General features: G+C 45.0%; 1 protein-coding gene across 1 annotated transcript in view; it reads right to left on the bottom strand.

Moving 5' to 3' along the window:
• HSPBP1 (HSPA (Hsp70) binding protein 1) overlaps positions 1-19,389 on the bottom strand; it is a 91,014-nt gene that overhangs the window by 56,003 nt on the left and 15,622 nt on the right. Inside the window, exon 3 of the mRNA XM_082274361.1 lies at positions 6,381-6,564. Coding sequence (XP_082130487.1) covers positions 6,381-6,564 — 184 coding nt within the window. The remainder of the gene's footprint in view (positions 1-6,380; positions 6,565-19,389) is intronic.

Here is a 19,389-nt window from a genome sequence, read left to right on the forward strand (position 1 = left end):
TTTTAATTAATGCAGAGTGCCCACAGCATTGTCCCCAAATCAATGTAGAGATGCCAGTGTTCCCCCCCCCCCCGTGCACTTACCTCATGGTCACGGGCGGCAGCTTCTCTTCAGTTCATTCCCCGGCTTCCTGCCTCTCCTCAGTCCTCCTGACTCCCCGAGTCCCGGCGCCTCTTCCTCGGCCAATGGCATGAAGTTGGCCTTTCGGCCAATCAGGAAGCGGGAGGACCCGCTCCCTGATTGGCCAGGAGGAGGATCCGTGTGACAATAGCGAATTTTCATTCGCTATTGTCACACAATGGGCGTGCTCTCGCGGCGCACGCTCTGCTACACGGCCGCCACGTCTGCGGCTGCGCGGTTTGAATAGGTGCTTGCGCGGGACCTTCATTCACACTGCGCGCCCGCGCATGCGCGCAGGCTAAAGGGAACACTGAGCCACAGTGTACATATTGCGGGTCACAGCCTCCACTTTCCTGTCAGCCAATCATCGTTGCCTTGTTCAGTCTGGGGACCAGAGGGTCGACCGCCGGTGGAACAGTCCACTTTTTTGGAAGACACTCCTCATAGGGGTACTGCATAGCAAATCTCTTAGGGACCACAAGGGGAAGTTTTGGCTGTTCCCACTCTTTAGGGACAATCCTGTCAAAATAGGCGGGGAAAGGAAATGCCTTTCCCGCTCTGGATGGCTTGTTAGTGCAAAAGGGAACCGCCGCCTTTGCCGCAGCTTCAGCTGCGTCCTCCATTTTTAAGGTCTCACGCACAGATACAATCAGTGCATCCACCAGCGCCTTTTCCTGTGCGGCTACACGAGTGGAGGAATCATCCTCACTATCTGAGATCTCAGGGCATGTGGTCGCAGACCCAGCAGAGTGACCCACGTCTGCAGCGGCCGAATCAGATTCAGGATCTGAGGAGACAGATGAGGCAGGGCAAGGTGGGGGATGCTTTTTGCTAGCCCGTTGCCCAAAAACCCCCTCCACCACCTCCACCCGGGATACAAAGGACTCCAGGATCGCTGTCAGTGCATCAATGGATGGTTGGGATCCAGAGGGCCCCCCACCCTCTGAGAGGAGATCAGATGGGGAAATGTGCTCCAAAGACTCTATGAGTCAATAGGGGGACCCCATAAGAAAAAAAAGTGTAAAAACACTGCTAAGGGACACCCCCACCGCTCCGGCAGCACCACTCGGTCGCCAGTAACAGAGCACGTAATCCATCCTCAGCAGAGAGGGAGAGGACCTCACCAGACTCAACACCCAGCAGAAACAGGCACCTGCAGCCACAAGGATAATTTGCACTCATCGTGCAGCAATCAGGAAGTGAAAATATGCAGGAGTCAGCACCAGGGGATAAGGAGGGGCTACTACCGTTGAAATCGCCACCCAGAGGACTCCACTGTCATGGCCTCCGCTATTTTCAATAGCAAACCAACGCGAAATGGCCGCCAGACTATACAAACATGGCCGCCATGCATTGAGCACACAGGCTACAGCAAAATGGCTATACCATGAGGCCTCAGAAAACGGGACGGGCAGGAAAAGGGGCCCCTGGCAGGAGCCCCCAACGGGTACACCCCCCACATCTTATCGCCCGGTCACCAGTGGTGCAACCGTCTGTCACCTTAGACCAGTCATAGTCCTTCCAGTTTCTGTCACGTACATGGAAGGCATAGACCTAGAAAGAGGAACATAATGATGTCAACTTTTCCTAGAACAACTATGACTGGTCTAAGGTGACCACGGTGGCTTTATTTGCACCTTATGACCCAAACTGATGTGCTTTGCACACTCCAAAGTAGCGAGATTCATGCTAAAAGGCAATGTACCAGTGAAGGACATCGTAGACCCAAAGCAAAGAGCTGCCTGGATTGCAGGGAAGGTGAATCTGGCCAAGACTCAGTACATGGATGGGATTAATTTAGACATTGAACAACAAATACTTCCACATACACCCGAGTATTATGCTCTAACGGATCTGGTGAAGGAAACTACAGAGGCCTTTCACAGAGAAATCCCGGGATCTCAGCTGAGGAACGTGGGGCTGTCTAAGGATTCTGAAGTATAGCAGCATACTGGCGATTGTAAGGTGGATCCTCCAGGAGGGCTCAGATCTACTCTGGAATTATTGGCTTCTGATGATTATCATTCTGCCTACACTGACCCCCTATAACTAAGGGGTCGGTGCTTTCTGGTAAGCCTTTTCACACATTGGGTGTCCATGTGGTGAAGGGATTGAAGATATGTTTATGTGTGGAAGAATCCTTTAGAGACTGCACTGAAGCTTGTTGGTGCATGGAACTTTATATGTGATTTCTTCACTCATTGCTGTTGCACTTTATATATTTATTCACCATCGTTAATGCACTTTATATTTATTAATTGGTATCAGTAATTTTATATATGTATTATTATCTGTTAATTAGATTATATTACACTTAGTGCACTTTAGAGGAGCGCGGCTCTGTACACCGTAATAGGTGTATTTATACCAATCAGTCGTATACTGCACAAATCTGGCCTTTATGGAAGAGTGGCAAGAAGAAAGCCATTTCTTAAAGATATCCAGAAAAAGTGTCGTTTAAAGTTTGCCACAAGCCACCTGGGAGACACACCAAACATGTGGAAGAAGGTGCTCTGGTCAGATGAAACCAAAATCGAACTTTTTGGCAACAATGCAAAACTTTATGTTTGGCGTAAAAGCAACACAGCTCATCACCCTGAACACACCATCCCCACTGTCAAACATGGTGGTGGCAGCATCATGGTTTGGGCCTGCTTTTCTTCAGCAGGGACAGGGAAGATGGTTAAAATTGATGGGAAGATGGATGGAGCCAAATACAGGACTGGAAGAAAACCTGATGGAGTCTGCAAAAGACCTGAGACTGGGACGGAGATTTGTCTTCCAACAAGACAATGATCCAAAACATGAAGCAAAATCTACAATGGAATGGTTCACAAATAAACATATCCAGGTGTTGGCCAAGTCAAAGTCCAGACCTGAATCCAATCTGTGGAAAGAACTGAAAACTGCTGTTCACAAACGCTCTCCATCCAACCTCACTGAGCTCGAGCTGTTTTGCAAGGAGGAATGGGCAGAAATTTCAGTCTCTCAATGTGCAAAACTGATAGAGACATACCCCAAGCGACTTACAGCTGTAATCGCAGCAAAAGGTGGCGCTACAAAGTATTAACTTAAGGGGGCTGAATAATTTTGCACGCCCAATTTTTCAGTTTTTTATTTGTTAAAAAAGTGTGAAATATCCAATAAATTTCGTTCCACTTCGTGATTGTGTCCCACTTGTTGTTGATTCTTCACAAAAAATTCCAGTTTTATATCTTTTTGTTTGAAGCCTGAAATGTGGCAAAAGGTTGAAAAGTTCAAGGGGGCCGAATACTTTCGCAAGGCACTGTATATACCGGAGTTATGGCAGCAGATAGCTGCCATAACCCTGTTTTTTTTTAAAACGGTGGGCGATCGGCTTACAGACAAGGGTGGTCCCAGCGGCTGATTCGCCGCGGGATCACCCTTACGGTGCGGCAGAAGAGGTGCCCCCCCCCCTCCCGCCGCGTCCTGGCCTGTTAACCAGTTACCCACCGCCGCATGTTTTACGTCGGTCCTTTGACACTATATACCGAGGTTATGGCAGCAGATAGCTGCCATAACCCTGGTATTTTTTAAAACGGCGTGCGATTGGCTTTCAGACAAGGGTGGTCCCAGCGGCTGATTCGGCGCGGGATCACTCTTATGGTGCAGCGGAATAGGTGCCCCCCATCCTCCCGCCGCGTCCTGGCCGTTTTCCCGGCTTACCGGACCCGCCGGCAGCGGGGAAAACGATCTGCTCCAGGATCCTCTGAGACAGGAAGTTGAGTGAGGGCAAGATGGCCCTCACTCGACTCTATGGTCTTGGAGGACCGGAGCGACGTCAAAGGTCATTGCCTAGCAACTGGTTTTAAGGGCCGATTTTTTTTCAAACACTTTTTTTTTTTTTTTTTTCTTTTTTAGTGTAGTTGTGAGGTCTGAGGTCTTTTTGGCCCCAGATCTCAAAAAAGAGAGGACCTGCCTATTTCTATTTCAAGGGTTGTTTACATTCCTTGTAATAGGAATAAAAATGATCAAAATGATGATTTTTTTTTAAACACTGTGCAAAAATAAAAAATAAAATAAATAGGAAAATTGAAAAATAAAAATTAAAGCGCCCTGTCCACGTTAGCTCGCGTGCAGAAGCGAACTCAAACGCAAACGCATATGTAAACGGTGTTCAAACCACACATGTGAGGTATCGCCGCGATCGTTCGAGTGAGAGCAATAATTTGAGCTCTAGACCTCCTCTGTAACTAAGCTGGTAACCTGTAGAAATTTTTAAAGTGTCGCCTATTGGGATTTTTAAGTACCAATGTTTCTCGCCATTCTGCGAGCGTGCGCAATTTTGAAGCATGACATGTTGGGTATCTATTTACTCGGCATAACATTATCTTTCACATTATGGGAAAAAATTGGGCTAACTTTACTGTTTTCTTATTTTTTAATTCAAAAAAGTGAATTTTTTCCAAAAAAAAATTGCGTTTGGAAGACCACTGCGCAAATACAGTGTGATAAAAAATATTGCAACAATCTCCATTTCATTCTCTAGGGTCTCTGCTAAAAAAAAAAAAATATATATATATATATATATATATATATATATATATATATATATATATAAATATATATATAAATAATGTTTGAGGGTTCTAAGTAGTTTTCTAGCCTAAAAAAACACCAAGTCAAAGTCAAAAATAGGCCCAGTCTTAAAGTGGTTAAACTGCTGTATGGTCCTGGCCACTGTCCTGCAGCTCAGTTTCAGGGTCTTGGCAATCTTCTTATAGCCTAGGCCATCTTTATGTAGATCAACAATCTTTTTTTCAGATCCTCACAGAGTTCTTTGCCATGAGGTTCCATGTTGAACTTCTAGTGACCAGTAAGAGAGTGAGAGCGAAAACACCAAATTTAACACACCTGCTCCCCATTCACACCAGAGACCTTGTAACACTAACGAGTCACATGACACCGGGGAGGGAAAATGGCTAATTGGGCCCAATTTGGACATTTTCACGTAGGGGTGTACTCACTTTTGTTGCCAGCGGTTTAGACATTAATGGCTGTGTGTTGAGTTATTTTGAGGGGACAGCAAATTTACACTGTTACAGCTGTACACTCACTACTTTACATTTTAGCAAAGTGTCATTTCTTCAGTGTTGTCACAGGAAAAGATATAATAAAATATTTACAAAAATGTGAGGGGTGTACTCACTTATGTGAGATACTCTTTATACACACACACACATTATATATATATATATATATATATATATATATATATATATATATACACACACACACACACACATAAATTTAGGCCAATATGTATTCTGCTACATATTTTTGGTAAAATAAAAAAAATCCCAATAAGTGTAAATTAATTTGTTTGTGCAAAGGGTATAGCGTCTACAAACTATGGGATATTTTTTTTTCTCTTTTCCTAGTTATGGATGCGATTAGCGACTTATAGCAGGGCAACAATATTGTTGCGGACAAATCAGACACTTTTTGGGGACCAATGACACTAATACAGTGATCAGTGCTAAGTAATATGCAAGGTCAGTGTACTAATGATGCTGGCTGGGAACGGGCTAACATCAGGGACGATCAAAGGGTTAACTGTGCGCCTAGCTGGTGTTTTTTTTACTGTGGGAGGTGCTTTTACAAGGGGGAAGGCATTGATTCATGTTGCTGCTTTGCAGGAACACAGGATCAATGCCTTCCCTTCTGACCGAACGGCGATCTGCCTTACATAGGCAGACCGCAGTTCTGCCTGTGTACCAAAGGATTAGCGGGTGCTGGTGGACATCGAGTCTGCAGTACCCACAAATCAGCTCCCACTGTGTATAATCACAGCAGGAACGGATGCGTGCCCCAGACCCGGAGGTACCTAGTACGTGATCCGGCGCAGCTTTACCACTTTGCTGACTTATATACAAGTTATACGGTTGGCAAGTGGTTAATTTTCAGGAATTTCCTCTCAATTCCTGCTTTCGCTATGGGACAGGAAGTAAAGGCAAGTCTCCCCAATAGGACGCAGATGGCAAAAAAATATATAAAACAAAACAAACCACACACACAGATTCTAACCCTCCCCTACTCCATCCTAAATGAGAAAAAAAAGTTTTACTTATAGCTCTACTAAAAGTAGTTTTTTCAAGCTGACATACAGGTACGTCGGTTTGCAGGAAGTGGTTAAGTCTTTCCAACATAGTACATAAGATGATAACACAAGAACACAAGCGTCTCTGACCTTTTAATAAAGAGCAAAAGCAAGACACCTTACTCCTGCAAATGTTTACCTGAAGCATTATCAAGGTTTTCACACAGGTCTACAAGAAATTCCAATGCTCTTTCCTTTCGATCATTTCCATCTTCATCGCTTGTATATGTGTTCAATTCTTGTAGGCATTCCTTCATTTGCTGCACTTCATCAACCTGGCCCGCAAAAGCACTGCGCATGGCTTCCTGGAGCCACTGCCTCCTCTACAAGATAAGAAAGTCACACTTCAGAAGCTACAGAAATATGTCAAATTTATCATCCCTCATCATATGCAGATATCTTATGACATTCTATACCTGGCCAATCCCTATTGAAGCAGAAAATCACTGCTGCTACTACAGTGATCCTCGCTGTCTTCAGAGTTCTGTGCCGAGTAGCTGCCCTGCTTCATACTCCATTCACAGAAGCTGGAGTAGGGCGGGCCTGGCGTGCATCATAACTGTTGGAAGGTAATAGGGTATATTGGCGCTGCCAGTAAGGATAGGTAAATGGGAGAGACAATGGTCCTTATAAAACACCAAGCAAATATAGTATCACACCACAATTACGCCACAAACAATGCTTGGTAAACACTTATCACTTGTAGGTAATTAATGCTATATCAATAAATAAGTTAAAAATGCATACATAGATTAGTGTAGACCATTTTTTTACATTATCGTGGAATTTTTTTACATTATCGTGCATCATAACTGGGCCAGGGGCCTGAAGCAGGAAGAAGCACCCAGCGATGTCAGAGGTGCAGGACCTGGACTGTGGCAGGAGTGTAGTGGATCAAAGCAGGACATTGCTGGATCTGGAAAGCAAGTATCTGATCTGAGAATCCTCATTTGTAAGGGAGGGATTCTCAATCCCATGGACCAGAATTGTTTTTTTCTTTTTTTTTTTTTTTCCTTGACAGGTCTGCTAATCACCGTAATGAGGAACTTCAACCCTTATCATAAAGATTACAACAAAAGCACATTTCGAAAGGTTTGTTAATGGCAATCTACAGATACATATAGATAACTGCAGGCTTTTTTTTCTTTGCATACCTCGATTTTCTTTTCCGCACCATTCTGCTCACAGTGGCCATTTTTACAAAGGGCAGAATAATCCATCTCCCTTTATTTCCTGGAACTCTGCCTAAAACTCTGGGTCTGCCTCATCAAACATGTGACTGGAAGTTGCCAGGATGATGCAGCAAGGCCCTGGTTACATCACCAGTGACATAAAGCATAACTCCACTTTTGTTGAGAAAAAAAAAAACATTCCCCTCTGGGTGATCTCTGTACATTACAAGGAATTTTAACTAACTTTGTTGCAGATTCCTACCTTTTGGTATTCTGAAGAAATCATGGTTTGTTCCTCTGTGCTGAGTGGGTGAAATGGGAGTGGTTTTATAATTATCTGTCAGCTGTGGCAGCTGCAGGGCTCTAATGAGGGAAGCTGCTGAGCCTGCATCCCTTTAGACGTGTTCCTATTGGGAGTAGCTCACCAAAAATGACATTTTTGTTGCAGGGGATACAAGAAATCTGCCTTGTATCTTAGTGCAGACTTCTGGGAAAATTGGTGAGCCAATCACAAAAGCAGGAAATGCTGTTTCTGGGGTGTGGTCAGTATACATCAGGTGTACAGAACAGCTCCAGGTAGCCATATTGCATTGCATTTTCAGAAAACTACAACAGCTGCAGATTGAAAAGGAAAGGTCATTTTTAATAACAATCATAATATGATTTGTGCCAAAATTGTATACGCTCTATGGTTTTTTTCTTTATTTGCAGATTTTTTTCCCCCACAAAAGTGGAGTTACCCTTTAAACCCGGAGATGGAAAAAGAGTAAATAGTAAGTAAAGCATGAAATGTTTAACTAATGGATGTAAGGTGATTTCATATCAAAATGCAGATCTCCGTTGCAGTAATTTTTAATGAAATAGGGGGAAAGACCTGCTTTAAGTTCACTTGATGCAAGCTACATGCCAGAGGCGTAACTAGAACCTTCAGGGTCCCAGTGCAAGAAACCAAGAAGAGCCCCCTGGACCCCTGGCCGGTTCCCTTCCTTTCAAGCCTGGGGCTCTTCCACTGGTCCTGGGGCCCTTTACTCCTGTTGCCGAGCCCTTTATTACGGTTCCACGGTGGGACCCTTTCACAAGTTCTGCAGTGGGCCCTCTTCCCGCCATCTTGGGGCCTCCCCACGGTGGTGGAATGCCAGGGCTCGGTTGCAAGTCTGACCTTTGCAATCCTGGAAGTTCACCCACTGGTGTCAGTAGTTTTTATTTTTTGGTATTTTAATTGTATTATTTTTATCATCGATGCATACTAGCTCATTTATGCCTTTGTCTTTACAGGTTTTTTTTTTTTCTCCTTTTTTATTTTTAGGGTTTACTTCCTCTTTAAGGCCCTGTTCACACCTGAGCGTTTTTCAGCTCGTAAAACACTCATCTCTAAAGCCTCAAAAGGCCCAACAAGCAAACTCCTATTCATTTCAATGGCCCCTGTTCACATATGAGCGTTTTGTCGCCTAAGGCTCCTTTCACACACTCCGTCCGTCGGATGGAGTCTGTTTTTCTCAGCGGAGGAACGATCCGCCGATCCCCCGCTGAGCAGAAGGATGACAGCTGTGTCTCCGCGCTGTGAGCGGAGACACAGCTGTCAGTTCCCCATGCATCTCTATGGGGGAAATTGAATGGGAACGGACCGTCGGTCCATTCTCATCCGATCCGCTGGACGGATGGAAAATAGGGTTTCCATCCGTCCAGATTTGACGGATCGGATGTCAGCGGACATGTCTCCGCTGACATCCGATGCCCCATAGGAATGCATTGGGGGACCGTTCAGATCCGCCCAAAAAACTGACAGGCGGATCTGAACGGTCCGCCTGTGTGAAAGGGGCATAAAGCAAAATGCCTGAAGCTCAAAAAAGCACATGAGCTTGTGACGTCAATGCCTGCCTCCAAACACCTGCAAAAAACGCCTGCAAAAAGCCCAAAAAAATGCCTAAAAACAATACACCTCAGGTGTGAATGGAGCCTTAGGGACGTTTTAATTAATACAGAACTGGTTTAAATGGGGGCATTTTATATCTACCTACACTCCTTTAACAGGTTTTTTTTCTGGTTAAATGGATGTGCAACATACTTAAAATAGGTTAAAAGAAAATTACATTTTGGAATGAAAAAAGGGCCATTGCACCCAATATGTATGCATGTGTCAAGCTTTGAAACTTCTGCAGTGAGATGCAACATTTTATTCAGAATACTTGTGCAACAATAAACACTATCTGTGCTTCATCCACCATAAATACAGCACAGAGAACTAGAAGATAGACTATTACGGTATTTGAACAGGCCTTTATGGCAACAGTTCTCTCCCAGACCTGGGAACATTATTCATAGAAAGAGCATGGTGTTAATCCCTGTTAAAACTGCAAGGAGAAAACGTATGAGCTTTCAGGGTTGTAAACACAAATGTTCTGTTTTTTATCACTACCATCGGAGGCCAGAAAATTGAAATTCTTCCGCAGGGCAAACACTTTCCTGGTCTCCATCTGTTTAAGATCACTGGGAGCAGCAAGCAAATGTCAAACTCAGAAGTAAGGGCACTTATCTGTGCTCTTGGTAACATACTTTAATATGACATAATGCTACTACAATAAAAGCAAGGAAAGTACAGGGACCAGTGGCATGCACTTTCCTATCATTTTACAAAATGTCACCCAGATACAGAAATACCAGCAAAGCACTGACACATGGCCATTTTTATTCCGTGTAAAACAGATTACTAAAATAGACTGAAAAAAGATATTCTCAATCTAAAGTCTTCAAATTTTGACGTTATAACATTGGATTTTACTTAGAGTGCCATCTGTAGGCAAGGAAAGCCATTACAGCCTTAGCACTCAGAATAGTGCTCATAAAAACATCTAATCCCAACAACAAGTGCAAACTACAGCACCGCGGGGGACCCTGCCTGACAAAACTAATAAAAACTTGTATCAAGAAGAATATGCAGTCTTATTGCTAACCTATCCTACAAATGATAATTGCCCCAATGTCAAGATCAACCAATAACTTCAGTACTTTCTCAGCCACCAACTTTAAAAAAAGTATGCAAAAAAGTGACCCTACTCTATAAAGAGTGACTTTATGGTGAACCTGTTCCTGGACAGGGACTCAAAGTATTACATCTCTAGCCAAAACATTTTTTTGTCTAGAGTGGTGAAGGAGTTAGAACCGCTTTGTTCATACAGCTTTCTATAGTCATGTTGGGGAGCCGTTCACCCTCCAGATCTAATACATGTCACAGGACAGGAAGGGAGGATAAATCTCCAAGAGGGACACAGACACCAGTAAAACACTGGGGTTTATTTACTAAAGCTGGAGAGCGCAAATTCAGGCTCACTTCTGCAGAGATACCAATCAACTTCTAAGCTCAGCTTGTTCAGTTAAGCTTTAGCAATAAAAACTGGAAGCGGATTGGTTCCTATGCAGAAGTGAGCCTGATTTTGCACTTTCCAGCTTTAGTAAATAAACCCCATTGTATTGTCAGAACCCATAACAGATTTTTACTGCTGTCTGTGTCCCTGTTGGATATCATCCCCAACTTCCTGTCCTGGTAAAAACATTATAATAATTGGAAGTCTGGACAAACAGCTCCAACAAAGCCACTGACAGCAATAAAAGAAAACCCTACACACCACACAAATGTTGGCAAATATATGCAGGAGACATAGCAGGGCTTCCCGACAATTAGCTGTAGGCAGCAGTCCTATTGAAATTTATTGGGGGCTGACAGCTCCCACAGATAATTGAGGCCGTTCACATGTAATCATTCATGGAGAGTTTACCTGTGAATGATCGGCCCTAGATGTAGGCAGTCTGTGTCCAGGGCGGTTCAGGATTACAGGTGAACGGCCATCATTACCTGCTGGAGTGTTCAGCCTCCAATTGCTTTCAATAGGGATTCCACCCACAGCTAATTGCCAGGAATCCCTGCTGGGTCTTCCACATGTAATCACTAGTGGCTCCATTCGTGAAAGTGCTCTAAAACAAATGCAGCCAGGCAATAGACTACATATTTCTGTAATTGCTCATTCACACCAGCTGCTGCAGTCCAGTGGGGCCGAGGTCAGCGCAGTGATCATATACTTAGCTCACACATCACACCATTTCCTTTATCTTTATTGAGAATAGCCGCCCAATGCAGTCCAACCTCATGTAGTGTAAACCTAGCCTTAGAACAAGTTTCCTTTAATATTTGTAGGCCCACTCCCTTTCCTAGCTCATTATCAACTACATAATTTTTTGAACATCCAACCATAACACTTCTACACAAAAAGTTAGGCCCCATTTACACTTAAGTGATGCTATCGTGTTTTTCCACTTTTTTGGAGCGGCACCATTTATTTGAACAAGCCTCCCTCCACTCCAAAAAACCCACTTAAGAAGCTTGTGTACGAAATTTTGGCACTGATCCAAGCACGTGGAAAAACACTGCTGCTACTGACATTTGGGGTGCCATTAGGCCCAGGTTCACATTGGGGACATTTTGAAATTGTGCAAGTTCAGCACAACTCGCACGATTTCAAGCCACAGTTTCAGTCTGACTTCGGGAGCGATTTCACACACATCTGTCGGGGTTCCTGCACAGATGATGTCTATGGAAATCGCCAAAAGTAGTACAGAAACTACTTTTGGGAATCGGTGCGTTCTGCAAAGTCAGTGTAGCACCAAATCGGACAGTGCCATGTTAAATCGCATGTCAAATTGGACCAATGTGAACGTGGGCTAAGAAATAATGGAACTGCAAGCACATCATGCATTTTAGCACATTTGCAGAAATACGGTAATTGTTTCTGCTACGTCCAGATGAGAACAGGACCTTATGTATCGGACACAAAAGCAAAGAACATGTGTGATATCCTGATGACCGGGCATGCCATAATTGTGAGTGTAGCGAACAGACTGTAAAAAAGGGCTATCCAGTGCTGGACATAGTGAAGTAAGGAATAAGTCCAAGGGTAATATTCCCTTAAAGAGGAAGTAAACCCTCCTCTGACACTTTTACCTATAGGTAAGCCTATGATAAGGCTTACCTATAGGTACTGTAAATATCTCCTAAACATGCACCGTTTAGGATATATTTACCTTACATGCAGCCAGTGACGTCACTGGCGCATGCGCTCTGAAGGAATAGCCACTGGTGCCGTTTCTTCAGAGACCCGTGCCGTGACTGTCGGCTCCCACGCGTGTGTGCGGGAGTGACGTCACCGCGGCTCCGGCCAATCAGATGGCTGGATGCCGCGATCCCGGAAGATGGGCGACTGGACATGTCGCCCGTCATACAGGTAAGCGGGCTGCACGGCGGGGGCTCATTCTAAGGTAAGTATTGCATAATGAGCTAGTATGGAATGCATACTAGATCATTATGTGCTTCTCTAACAGGTTGCCAAAAAAAAAAAAAAAAGTTGTACGGGTTTACAACCTCTTTAAAAATATAAAAACCTTCAGCTTAGCCCTACCACTATACTCTTAATAAAAAACAAATTATATATGTTGAACAGTATATTCATCCTAAAAGGTTTAATTCTAGTAAAGTAAGGCGCTGTTATATACAAAACCCCTGTTTATAAATCATATAAAGTGCAAAGGGTCAGTAAAACCAAGTTTAAACTACATATGCTACAGCCTATTCTGATGTACTCAAAAAATTAAAAAAATACAAATGCGTGTTCTAAAACACCAGTGTTTAGTACCTGAAAATCCAAAAATGATGACCTCATTGATGAGATCACTAACATACATGTGTATATAAAAATCAAATGATAAAAAAAAAACAAAAAAAAAAAAAATTGGGTTGCTGCCTGAACGCCGTGGATAACCATTAATAATAATTTCCTGGGTAGTGGTGGAACGCACACAGGCTGGGAAACCGGAGCTAGCTGTGAGATAGCGGATCCACATCCTACCAGGGCTGGATTGCCAAGGGGCATAGTGCAGGCTATTCGAGATGGTGCCGGTCTAGGCAATTTTAAATGTAAGCACAACTACTGCAGAGTCGTTTTCATCTCTAATTTTTAATTTATTAAAACGGCGTTGCTGTCCACCTGTTAAGGTGGATTGCGTTTACTGTGGAAGAGTTCAATAAGTCCATAACTCTTGCATACACAAGGCGCAAGTGGTCCCTGTGACCTGGGGGCTCTGGTGAGTGCTTTTATTTACCCGCACGTGGTGGAGCACTGCATTTATTGGAAGAAGAGCACTTCTATTGCACAGCACAGGTTTTTGGGTTACAGAGACTGTCACGATTCATACAGTAGATTGTTTTTGTTTTATCATTTGATATACACATGTATGTTAGTAATCTCATCACTGAGGTCATAGTTTTTGGATTTTCAGGTACTAAACAATGGTGTTGTAGAACACGCATTTGTATTTTTTTTTATTACATCAGATTAGGCTGTAGCATATGTAGTTTATATTAGGTTTTACTGACACTTTGCACTTTATATGATAATTTATAAACCAGGGTTTTGTATATAACATCACCTTACTTTACTAGAATTAGATTGTTTGATTGTGTGCACTACACTTTAAGGGGCAGCAGTCATTTTATAGGTTCAAATATTTTACTAGGGTTGGCGCCTTCGACATGTACAAGCATCCTAAAAGGTTTGTTTCTTAATCCTTTTCATTTACAAACAATAAAGAACACTGAAAAAATGACATGTAATGAGTATACAGTAATTGTGTGAGGCTGCTACAGTGTCGCGGCAGCCATGGAATCCAGGAGAGAGAGGATTAAACCTCCTGAACAGCCTGCAGCTCTGCACTGCCAGAGGAGTTTAAAAAAGGCAAAATGGGACGTAGCAAATGGATAAAGACCCAAAGCCACTGTAAACATAATTCCTGTTTAAATTCCAAATGGAGGGTGGCCAGAAAGGGGTATTAACATAATACCCATTTTGGCTGGAGTCCTGAATTGACTACCTAATGCGAACATGATTAATATTTAGAAAGGGCAGGACTTAACCTTGGAACAAAGTTCTTATGTTCGAATTTAGAAGTTCCACCCTTCTTAGCTGCACATAGGATGAAAGAAATATTGATCTCAAGATTACTTCCTATGGTTTCACTGACCTTCAACCTGGCATTAGCAGAGATTCTTATATGTATGCGGTACATACAACATCACATGCTGCAACTTAATGCTGGGGAGCCCTAACCCTGTTGCCTGGCCAGCTATACTGCAGAGTAAGCATTATGTGGGCCATAGCCTGTATAACTAAACATAGACAGGGCAATGCTTATGGAGAGCCTGGACAAGGATTCAATGAATGTTCACTTTGGATTTGACGAAGCATAAAACAACAACAGCAGCACATTGTGGTTTCACACAGCTTGTGATTGTTAAACTAGCTATTCCCTAAAGCTTATCTGAACCAATAAAATTGAACATATGGCAGCCTATTAGCGCTTGGAATGAGGCAGCAGTCATTATTTCAGACGTTTCTTTCCTTAATTTCACCTGGTGATCCTACAAATAACATTTCCTATCCTAGGGTGGCAACGCTCACTAACTATCTACTGAGGGAGTCATGGTTAGCACCCAGGCTGGACTTCAAGGATGTCTTCCTCTCCTTCTCTCCATGACATGAGGGTTGGGAATTGGAGAATTACAAAATGTATTGTTTATGCTTTAAGTTTAGCTCAAAAGGAAGTGTCAAGGACACTGCATTACTGGAAACATCAATAGGTATTTTTCCATCATTTTGGATAGCTATAGGGAGGGTTATAACCCGTCAAATTTTTTTTCGCCATCTCTGTTCCATTGCAAAGATTTCTCTTCACTTCCTGTCCCATAGTCAAATAGGAAGTGAGAGAAAATATCTGCAAATGAAAAGGAATTTCTTAGGGACACCCCCCGGTAACTAGTGTCCCCATTGGATGATTTTCCATCTATTACTTTTCTGGGGACAACCCAAAATTTAGGGTTTTCTTTTACTTTCACTCAAAGATAATGGTAAAAAGGACAAATAGAGAGAGTTAATCTCCTTAACAGGGGCACAGAAAGCAATAAACCCAGGACCCTGCATTCATTATATGTGCTCTCCCACAGTATACAGAACATGAAAATGCCATTATATTATTAGGAAAATAGAATTTTTGTAAGAACTTACCGTAAAATTATTTTCTGAGTCCTCCGACAGTCGCAGCCCGTTCCTTCACCATTGGGTATTGTGCAGGAGCAGGCTTGGTAGTGAAAATGTTATTAGCAAAAACTTTACCCAGACACACCTCTAGGGGGCTGTCCCCACATTACCCATCAGCCACTTGGTGCTGCTCTTCAGTTCCGTAGCAAGCAGTACAGGAAGACATCCAACCCCAGAAAATAGAGGGGCGGGGGCTGCGACTGTCAGAGGACTCAGAGAAAATAATTTTACGGTAAGTTCTTACAAAAATTCTATTTGCTCTTACGTCCTCTGACAGTCGCAGCCTGTTCAGTATTCCTTCACCATTGGGATGTCCCAAACAGTGCAGGTGTGAGGGGTGGGAAGACGCAACCAAGAAAAGGCAACATGTCAATCAGGCCAGAGAAAAAAAACTGAACCAACAGGGCAACAGAAGCTCAACAGGAGCAAAGCCCAGAACAAAATTCACCCCAAGAAGAGACAGAACAACATGTCTCTTCAAACAACTGCCGCCATCAAAACTACGCGGCCAAAGCAAGCATCCGAGGATGCCATCACATCAAGTTTGTAGAATTTCATTGAATGTGTGCACAGACGACTATGTCGCCGCTTAGCACACTTGAGCCACAAAAGCCTGATGGCGAAAAACCCAAGAGGTACTGACGGCTCTAGTAGAACGTGCCCTCACAGAGAAAGGAGACACCTGACCCTCCAGTGAATAGGCCAGAACAATAGTCTGTCTGAACCATTTGGAAAGGGTTGCAGCGGAGGCAGCCGAACCCTACCGAGGTCCCTCAGAAGGATAAACAGGGATCAGATCACCCTGATCGCCCAGACCATATCCAACGAATGCAAAGCAAAGTCCTTGGCATGCTTGGGCTTCGCATAAAGCAAAGGTAAAATAATATCTTCGTCGAGGTGGAAAGCAGATACCACCTTAGGGATAAAAGACTGATTGGATGCGTGGATGAAAACACTTGCGACGCACGCCAGGCAAAATATGCCTACCAGGTACGATGGTACATCTGCCTGGAGGTAGACTTCCAAGCCTTCAGCAAGGTTAATGACAGAATTCGAGAGACCTCCATCTCCCAACACCTGGCTTTCAACAGGCACGCTGTTAAAGCCATAGACTGTAAAGCAGGATGGAAGATCGGCCTTTAAGACAGGAGATCTTCTCTCAGAGGCAGCCGCCAGGGAGGCTCGACGACCATCCTTACGAGGTCTGCATACCAAGACCGACGAGGCCAGTCTGGGGCCACCAGAATTACCAGCAACTGTTCCGACGCTAACCTGCGGAGGAACCTGGACAACAGTTGAATCGGAGAGAAGGCATAAATCAGCCAATACCGATGCCAGGGCACCACTAACGCATCCGTGGCGTCCGTCAAGAGGATCGGGGTCCTGGCCACGAACCTTCCCACCTTTATGTTGAGACGGGACGCAAACAGATCCACGTCCGGAGTCCCCCACCGGGCACACAGGAGGTGAAACCCTACCGGATGCAGGGATCATTCCCCCTGATCCAAGGGCGGACGACTCAGATAGTCCGCCTGCCAGTTTTCCACTCCCGGGAACGTGAACAGCCGAAAATCGATGGAACGTGCACCTCGGCCCAAGACCCGGCCACTTCCTTGGCTGCCCGGGCACTCTTGGTGCCCCCTTGGCGATTGATGTAAGCTACCGCCATGGCGTTGTCTGTTTGAACACGAACCGGGAGACCGTGTAGCCGAGACGACCAATGAAACAAGCATAGCTTGATCGCTCGGAGCTCCAAGACATTTATCGGCAGGGAGGAATTCCTCCGCCGACTGAGTCCCCTGGGCACATAAGGTGACCATAACTCCACCCCAGCCCGACAGGCTGGCATCCGTGGTGACTACTGTTCACAACAGAGGCAGAAAAGACTTGCCTTGAGTCAGAGTGGGTGATAGAATCCACCACGACAGTTCAGTCCTCGTGAGGCGGCACAAACATATCCTCCTGTCTAACGACTGAGGATCCCTGTACCACCTGGCAAGAACCTCTGCTTGCAGAGGTCTCGTGTGAAACCGAGCAAATGGGATGGCTTTGAAGGCCGAAAAACCATCATTCCCAGGGACCGCATCCAGGCCCGTAGAGAAGACAGATCATTGTCCCTGAGAGACCTGAACTCGCCCTCTGAATGTTTCCTCCGGGAGAAAAAAAAAAAACCTTCGCTTGAGCGGAGTCCAGGACCATCCTCAGGTAACTGAGATGAACTGACGGAGTCAGTGCCGACTTCTGGAAGTTGATGGTCCACCTGAACTCCTGGAGCGTCTGAACCGTGACTGTTAGTTCGCTCCACAGAGTGGCACACAAACTCGTCCTCAACAGGAGGTCGTCCAGATAACCGAGGACCGCAATCCCCCTCTTGCGCAGCAAAGCCAGCACCGGGGCCAAAACTTTGGTCAATACCCTGGGAGCCGAAGCTAGACCAAGGGTAATGCAACAAATTGAAAGTGGTCCTCTGCCACTGCGAAGCGGAGATACCGCTGATGACCTTCGTAGATAGGGATGTGCAGATACGCATCCTTCAAGTCGATGGAGGCCAGAAAAAAACTCCTTGACTTGACGACGCCACCACCGACCAGATGGATTCCATCCGGAACCTCTGTACCCGCACAAAGCAGTTCAGAGACTTGAGGTCCAGACTCGGATGCACTTTGCCCTCTTTTCTGGGCACCGTGAACAGGTTGGAATAGAACCCGTGAAACCTGTCTCGCTGAGGGATATGTATAATAACTCCTTGAGCAAGAAGATCTTGCACAGCCCCCATGAGATATTGCAAACGATCGGGAGACAGACGGAGATTTGATGGAAAGAACCTGTCTGAGGGGCGAGATCGAAACTCGGTCTTGTACCCTGAGCGAATCAGGGTTCCCAAAAGCAACGCAAACGTCCCCCCCACCCCTGAAACGGGTGAGGGCGTCCCTTCAGGCAGAGGAGGACTGGGCCGCCGCTCCGGACTGACTGGCCTTGGGCTTCCCAGACCATGGCTTCTTGTGACCGCAGGAGGCCTTAAAGGATTTTCCTTTCTCCTGTGCCCCTGAGGCACGACAGGACCCACGATGAGCCTTGAAGGAAGGACCCCGCCTAGCGTGGGGTAATTTTCCCTTAGAGGTTAGTCCCCACAGAGCCGATCTCCCACATAAGGGACATCAGACACAGTCTTTTTGGGAACGTGGTCAGCTGACCAGCCTTTTTGCCAAATAATGCGACGGATTGCGACCCCAACCACTGATAACCTTGTGACCAGAGGAGCCTCGTCCAGGGCCACATCACATAGTTACCTCACGGCCTGGGTCATTTGATCCACCAGGTCAAGTACAGTCGGAGGGACCGACTCCGCCACTAAGGTGCGCCTAAGCACCTTGAACCATTCAGTGACCGTTTGTGAAAACAGCACAGAAGCAAACACAGGTTTGAGCAGAAAGCCCGCCACCAAATACATGTGGCGGGAAAGCGTCTCCACACGCCTATCCTCAACGTGAAATTAATCAACCTAGAAACGTGTGGTCCACCTTAGGCGACGCCTTTCAAAGAAAATAAAAAACAGACAAGGCGTCCCAGCAGGGTACCCTAGTCCTACTCCTGAGCTAGGCAGCAAGAAACTGAAGAGCAGCACCAAGTGGCTAATGGGTAATGTCTGAGGGACAGCCCCCTAGAGGTGTGTCTGTGTAAAGCTTTTGTTGTTAAATTTTTCACTACCTAACCTGCTCCTGCAGAGAGGGCACATTACCCAATGGTGAAGGAATACTGAAAGGGCTGCGACTGTAAGAGGACAGAAGAGAAATATAAACTGCTAAATGCCTTTTCTCATCAGCAGTTAGAATCTTGT

The sequence above is a fragment of the Pelophylax lessonae genome (genome assembly GCF_965119305.1).
Source record: "Pelophylax lessonae genome assembly, chromosome: 12".
In the NCBI taxonomy this organism is placed as follows: domain Eukaryota; kingdom Metazoa; phylum Chordata; class Amphibia; order Anura; family Ranidae; genus Pelophylax; species Pelophylax lessonae.